At 48.4% G+C, this 7,698-nt stretch overlaps 1 protein-coding gene across 4 annotated transcripts in view; it reads left to right on the top strand.

The window, feature by feature from the left end:
- Nucleotides 1-7,698, top strand: part of STX8 (syntaxin 8) — a 135,499-nt gene that overhangs the window by 114,056 nt on the left and 13,745 nt on the right. For 3 of the 4 annotated variants that reach the window (XM_075903484.1, XM_075903485.1, XM_075903487.1), the window contains one exon: nt 7-71. The exons of the other annotated variant lie outside the window; for it this stretch is intronic. In XM_075903484.1, coding sequence (XP_075759599.1) covers nt 7-71 — 65 coding nt within the window. The remainder of the gene's footprint in view (nt 1-6; nt 72-7,698) is intronic. 4 annotated transcript variants of the gene reach the window in all.

Here is a 7,698-nt window from a genome sequence, read left to right as displayed (position 1 = left end):
TCACAGATAAGGTCGGCTCATGGACTTCTGCGCTAAGTGACACAAGATGGGATGAAGATGGACAGCCCGTGGTGGGTGAAGAACAGATTAGGAACTATTTATAAAAGCTAAACGTACATAAATCCATGGGTCCGGACTTAGTGCATCCGAGGGTACTGAGGGAGTTGGCAAATGTCATTGAAGAGCCTTTGGCTCTTATCTTTGAAAAGTCGTGGAGATCGGGAGAAATCTCGGATGATTGGAAAAAGGCAAATGTAGTGCCCATCTTCAAAAAAGGGAAGAAGGACGATCCAGGGAACTATAGGCCGGTCAGTCTTACCTCGGTTCCTGGAAAAATCATGGAAGGGATCCTTAAGGAATCCATTTTGAGGCACTTAGATGAGAGGAAAGTGATTAGGAATAGTCAGCATGGATTCACAAAGGGCAAGTCGTGCCTGACCAATCTGATTAGCTTCTATGATGAGGTAACTGGCTCGGTGGACATGGAAAAGTCAGTGGATGTTATACCTTGACTTTAGCAAGGCTTTTGATACGGTCTCCCACAATATTCTTGCCAGCAAGTTAAGGGAATGTGGATGGGATAAATGGACGGTAAGATGGATAGAAAGATGGCTAGAAGGCCGTGCCCAGCGGGTAGTGATCAACAGCTCGATGTCAGGATGGTGGACGGTTTCTAGTGGAGTGCCCCAAGGTTCGGTTCTAGGACCGGTTTTGTTCAATATCTTTATGAATGACCTGGATGAGGGGATGGATTGCACCCTCAGCAAGTTTGCAGATGACACTAAGCTGGGGGGAGAGGTAGATATGCTTAAGGGCAGAGATAGGGTCCAGAATGACTTAGACAAATTGGAGGATTGGCCCACAAGAAATCTGATGAGGTTCAACAAGGACAAGTGTAGAGTCCTGCACTTGGGACGGAAGAATCCCAAGCATAGTTACAAGCTGGGGACCAACCAGCTAAGTAGTAGTTCTGCAGAAAGGGACCTGGGGGTTACAGTGGATGAGAAGCTGGATATGAGTCAACAGTGTGCCCTTATAGCTAAGAAGGCTAATGGCATATTAGGTTGCATTAAGAGGAGCACTGCTAGCAGATCCAGAGATGTCATTATTCCCCTTTATTCAGCTTTGGTGAGGCCACATCTGGAGTATTGTGTCCAGTTTTGGGCCCCCCACTACAAAAAGGACGTGGACGCATTGGAGAGGGTCCAGCGGAGGGCAACCACAATGATTAGGGGGCTGGAGCATATGACCTACGAGGAGAGGCTGAGGGACTTGGGTCTGTTTAGTCTGCAGAAGCGAAGAGTGAGGGGGGATTTGATAGCAGCCTTCAACTTCCTGAAGGGAGGTTCCAAAGAGGATGGAGAGAGGCTGTTCTCAGTAGTGACAGATGGTAGAACAAGGAGCAATGGTCTCAAGTTGTGGTGGGAGAAGTCCAGGTTGGATATTAGGAGGGTGGTGAAGCACTGGAATGGGTTACTTAGGGAAGTAGTGGAGTCTCCATCCCTAGAGGTATTTAAGTCTAGGCTTGATAAAGCCCTGGCCGGATTGATTTAGTTTGAATTGGTCCTGCCTAGAGCAGGGGGCTGGACTTGATGACCTTCTGAGGTCTCTTCAGTTCTATGATTCTATACTTACTCATGCATGTGATTGCCTGTGCTGGTGTCGTCTCACTGAAGTCAGTTAACACTTGTGCTGAGCCTGAGCATGACTATCATGACCCAGTCGGGGCTGTCTCTTGCAGTCCCCAGTCCAAGGATGCCCTTCCACCACCAGGCCACAGAGTCCTGCCATTTGTGTATCAGACTCTTCTGGATTGCATGTTTTGTGGATACCTCATTTAATAAATAACAAACTTTGGTAGAACAAGATGTCGGAAAGTAACCATCGGCTCTTCAGGCAAGTTCTCTGCTGCATGAGACATACAACAGAGGGGTAAGAGTTCTAGGGAGTATGTGTGTGCTCTTGACTTCTTCCGGGAGAAGGACATGGGTTGGTGGTAAACCTATCTAGTACCAAGTGGGGATATTAACTAGCGATTAATTTACTAATCGAGTAGTCGATGGAATTTCTGCAGGCAGCCGTGTGGCGTGCAACCAGTGGGGGCTTTTGTGCATTTCTAAGTTGGAACCCTGCGTGGAGCCCAGGGCCAGCAGGAAGTCCTGCTGACTCCGGGCTCCACGCAGGCGCTTCCGCTTTGAAATGCTCAAGAGCTTGGAGTTGGCTCGGACCTCCGTGCAGCGCTGCTGCTTTGAAGTACCTCCCTCCTCCTTCCCCCTGTCTTGCTGCCTCTATCTGATAGAAGCAGCAAGGGGGAGGTGGGGAAGCAACTAATTGACTATCCTGTCGATAAGCATTTGCTTATCGGATAGTTGACTAGTCGACGAATCCTTAACATCCTTAGTAGCAAGTGGGTTACACACCACACGGCTGCCTGCAGAAATCTTACTGTATGAGACAGCAGTAGGCAGACAACAAGAAGTGTATGTCTAGCTATAACCATGACCAAACTAAGCCCAATTGCAAGCACAATTTAGTTTACTGTGACTTCTGAAATCCCAGAGGGAGAAAAAATAATTTGTCCCATCTTCACTACATCTTCAAATCAGAAGTGGATGCCAGAACCCATCTCCACTCTACCACCTACTTCTCGACAATAGCCACGTGACTACTTCTAATGGAAAAGCTCCTTTTCCCAGAGCCGACATAGTAACATGAGTAATGTTTTAGCTGCACTAGTTGCATATTCAGCGCACCAGCAAATGGGTAGTTCTGCTACAAACCCTGGAAAATTGCAAAGGGAAACAACTCAAGGCTGTAACGTTCCAACAGCAATGCAGACCTTGAGTGAACAAAAAATGAAAGCGATCACTATGCAAAAGTGGACGTGGTTAGCTGATTTAGATGCATTGGGTATAATTAATCCTCTTCTGCAGTGTTTGATTAGATATTATGAATGTGTTTCCTTCTCCATGCAGTACACCAAAGAGTGTTTTCCTTTCTGGTAGGTTTTCCTCGTGCAGATATTCCGGAGCAGTTTTCTGAACTTGTTCATTTGACATTTTATGGGTCCTGCTAATAGCTCCGTATTTGAGATTGCCAGAGTCGTTCCATTTTTCACTGCATTTTGCACCCATTTCTGTTGTTTTTTTTATAAAGAAAAACCCCACACTCTTTTTGAGCTGGAATTTCCCGTTTAATCTGTGCACAGGTGATTTATGGTGCTATTGGGGCTATAATAGAAATGCACGATATTATGAAGTGAATTGAATAGACCATGCTGAAATGTTTATTGCTGTCTTTGAAATGTAACACATTGGGATGATGGTGCCACTCCAAGAAAGAGTGAGAGTGAAGCAACGTGAGAGCGAAGCAAAGCTCGGCTCTCAGGATAGTTTTCGGATCCTAATAAAAGACCGCGCTTTTAAAGGAAATCACTTATTGCCATCTTGCAATCAAGAATGCACAAGTGTTCCAGGGAGTGTAAGAAATATGCTTCAAGAATGTATGCGCCATAAGGAACTAATCATAAAATATTCTTTCCTTCTTTTCCATTCCCTGTTCTCCTCCGATGGAGACAGTGGAAGTTTCGTTGTCTGTATGTAAATCTCAGATATTATTAATTTAAAAAAAATGAAGTTCCTTAGGAATCTGTGTCCCGTTTTCAAACACTCCTATTGTTCGGCAGATGCTTGCTCTTGTAGATTCCAAGTGGGGAGGGGAGGGTGCGTGCTGCATGTGCAGTCATCGAAAGGTTTATCCCCTGGTGGTACCCATCAAGCCAGGTGGAGTCCCCTAGAGTTGCACCTTTATGGCAGTGTATGTGTAGGTACATGCCAGCTTATTTCTTTACCACCATCGACAGTCATTGACAGACCTCTTCTCTTGCTACACCAAGCGTTCCCCAAGTGGTCCCTTTCTACCATGTCTATAAATAGTTGAAAACTTATTATTAGGACATTTCAGTAGTTCTTAGTTACGTTTTAATTGGGGTTCCCCCACCACTTTTCCCTTCCTGGGGACTGGGACATGCCTCTGTCTCAAGCATGCAAGTCACGTGGGTCGTATCTGATGCCTATGCCAAAAGGAGACTCAGACTGCTGTTTCAAGTGTTTGGCGTAGGCTGAGAAGTGCAAAACCTGCAGAGGCTTCTGTCCAAGAACTAAGAAGGAGAGAGACTTTAGTCTGAAACTACTCATGGAATCAGCCTTTCGTCCCCAGCTGGCGTCCAGTCCCAAACCCAGCACTTCAGGGCAGAGTGCACTGGCCTCAGAAGAGAACTTGCAACACGGAGAAAGGACTCGTGTTCCGGGGACCCTCAGCACCATGAAAGCCTTCCGATTGGCCGGAGCTGCACAACAGAAGGAAGACCGCCAGTTGTCACGCTCCCACGAAAGCCGTGGAAGGCAGCGGCACCAGCAGGATGTTCCCGCATTGGGACGTACTTCTCCAGCTCCGACTCAGCCAGCGCCATCAACACCAGCCTCAGCAGGAGGTTTTAGTTGACTCCTCAGGGCGGACATCTGGGAAGGAGGATTTAGGCCTTCCTTCCACGCCGGCCATCTTCGAGACAGCTAGGGCCCTCACAGTAACGACGGCCCAATCCCCTGGGCGAGCATCTGCGTCACAAAGGGAAACTGCCCCCTGCAGAGGCTAGCGAGTGATGGAGCAACACTGCTCACCCTCTCCTCAGCACCGCTCCATGGCACCGTAGTTTTCCCCGTCGCTGGGGTCGGGGTCATCCCCAGCATCTCAGGAGGAGTTCTGCGCCTCTAGGAGAAGCTAGGCCTGCTCGTGTCTGCTGCAGACAAGAGGCACGGCAGACGTGGCCTATAATGCCATGGCCCCCACTGTGGCAGACACAGCTCAGTGGTCCTGGGAGAAGGCAGCCAAGGGCGGCAGGGTTTGCGCGTAGGAGCGGCCGAGTGCCCACAAGGGACGTGCTGCAGACAGGGTTGCAACTTCGTAATGTTTAAAAAATGATACTCTAGCTGGAATGCCGGAACCTCCCCTGGCCTGCCTCGTCTCATCCACCAAGGGGCCATCCCCATCCCCATCCACTTCCATCCCTCCCCTCCCCGCCTCCCCCACCATTGCTCAATACTTTCTCCTTCACTCCCCCTTGCCTGGGTCAGGAGGGACTTGCCTGTGGTGCCAGGCCTGGGAGGTGCAGCCGCCCAATGCGGGGAGGAAGCTGACCCAGCTGGGTAGGGGCTGTGTGGGTGATGACTCAGCGTGCGACCCCTCTCTGCCCTCCCCGCAGTAGCCGCACTTGGGGAGTGACCGGACACTGAATGAGGAGCAGTAACGTTCTCATGAGGCAGTGTTGGAAGGAAGCACCTGGAGTCCTGTGTTGTGTTGGGCTTCAGGGTTATTTCTGCTTTTTCCCCCTTTCTCTTTCCCTCTTAAGAAAATGGTCTAAACTCACAAGACAGTCCACACGGCCCTTCAGCACTGGGAGCCTCTTGGCCCCCACAGCCCAGCCTCCTAAGCCAGTTGTCCTGACAAGTGTTTCCTGTGTTTGCAACTGTGGAGAAGTCCCAGGGAAGGTGACATGTATCAGAGGGGGAGCCGTGTTAGTCTGAGGGGTCCTGTGGCACCTTCTAGACTAACAGATGTGTTGGAGCATGAGCTTTCGTGGGCAAAGACCCACTTTGTCAGGTGCATGCCAGGGAAGGTGGCTCCCGGGGCGCATGACGGGGTGAGTTACACTACAGCTTGCTCGTTCTCGCCACCCTGGCTAGGACTTTTCCCTGACTCACCCCTGTCTTCTGGCACCTTGCGAGGGGCAAGCCTGGGAGGAGCCGGGATGAAAGCGCAAACCAGTTCAGACTCCCGTAGACCTGCCTCTTTGTGGCGCAAAGTGTAGGTGTCCCTAGAGAATCTCTGTGAGCTCTGTAATCAGCTTTTGTTTTCAGGTGGGGTAAATTCCCAAGGCAGAGAGAGGCCCGTGTACTGTTTAGGCCCTGTTTTGAGGGATGTAAGCGGTGTCCAGGCTCTGTGCAGGGGGAATTTCACCTTCGCTGTGGCCGGTCCAGAAGAAACTTCCTTCCCTCGGTATCCAGCAAGGCTGCTTTAGTTTTGGTTGGGTCTTTAACTTCTGGAAAACTTAGCTAGACTGTGAGTTTCTTAAACACGAACGCATCCTGTTCCAAAGAATAACACACTTATTCAGAAATGCAGCCTGTCACTTGACCCATCTTAGATCCAGGTCCCACTCACGTAAGGGAAAGGCAGCTGAGAGGGGAAAAATTGGACAATGTGTGTGATTTTAAGAGTGAAAAAAATAAGCTGCAGTCGAAAATCCAGTAACTGTGTCCGTTGATGACTGTTGGGGTTGGAAATAGTTTGATAATAGCAGTGTGAGGCTGGAGATGGAAAGCCTATGAAGTCAGTCAGTCTACTGAGAACAAAAAGAAAAAGCATTCAAATGTTTCCAGCTTCTCGCTTGATGAAACCTATATAGGTGACCTTATATACAACATCTGCTGTGATGCTTCCTGTAGCGCAGACATCTGTAAAAAGCACCAGACAGAGGGGTTGCCATCTCCAACTAGACAACAAGTAACGTGAAAAACACCGACTGACTCCTCAAGGAAGCATGTGTTTTTACATTGCTAGTTGTTTTCTGTACTGTGCTACTGCCTTGGCGTTCCAGTTACAGACCTGGGCCACACTGTGATTATACTGCAGAGCCCGCAGCATGGGACGACAACCGGCCTCCTGGGAGCAGGGCTGGCAGCCGGAGCCAGTGCATGCTGGGAGCCAGCTTACTAGTGCACCAGCTCCCCGCAGGGGCCAGAGATCGGCGTGTAACTGTTAAATGGTTGCACTCTTACATCCCTAATTTTTTAATGGCTAGAAAAAGCTTATATCATCTCTACTGGGAATTCTACACCCAGTATGTCATTGGGGGTGAATTGTCTAAAAATGTTTCAAGTTGAATTTGTTATGGGTTCCTATGGAGGTTGGTACCAGGTAGCTAATTAGAACATAAGAACGGCCGTACTGGGTCAGACCAAAGGTCCATCTAGCCCAGTAGCCTGTCTGCCGACAGTGGCCAGCAATATTAGTTGTTTTAATGTGCTTCATAGTAGGTGATTGTCTATAAAGTCACCTATAGCTCATCAAGCGAGAAGCTGGAAACATTCAAATGCTTTTTCCTTATGTTCTCAGTAAAGTGACTTCATAAGCTTTCCATGTCCAGTAACAATCGTTTGAAAAATGTAAGTGGAAATGCTTCTCCTATGATTGTACTATGAACTAATTTGTATTGTTTATAAAAAGTGGATAATAGTTCAGGCTAACCAGATCTGGCTCCATGTTGCCTGTCCAGCAGACTTGCCGGGAAGTCAGGATTAATAGATTTTATTCCCAGTATTGTCCCTGTCTACCTCTGTGTTTCTTAGGCAAATCACTTACGACAACGGGAGCACATGCAAGCTCTCCAGAACGGAGGTGCACCCTCCTGCTTCAATGTACCTTCCATTCATTTTTGTACTCTCTCAAATACCAACCTTTAATGTAACTGGCTGCTGACATTGTGTCTACAGCTAAGACCTAGAAGTACAGTAATTAGTCAGATCCATGTTTACATTGTGCTTTAAAGCAGTAGACGTCCATCATTCCTTGCCACCATACAAATGTGCACCTCTCAAATCCCTCTGGTTTATCTTTTCAATGGATGAAAGAGGAGTTTGC

Source organism: Pelodiscus sinensis, chromosome 20 (genome assembly GCF_049634645.1).
Source record: "Pelodiscus sinensis isolate JC-2024 chromosome 20, ASM4963464v1, whole genome shotgun sequence".
Lineage (NCBI taxonomy): Eukaryota > Metazoa > Chordata > Testudines > Trionychidae > Pelodiscus > Pelodiscus sinensis.
The sequence above is the reverse complement of the archived record's forward strand: the minus strand, read 5'-3'. Positions and strand labels throughout refer to the sequence as shown.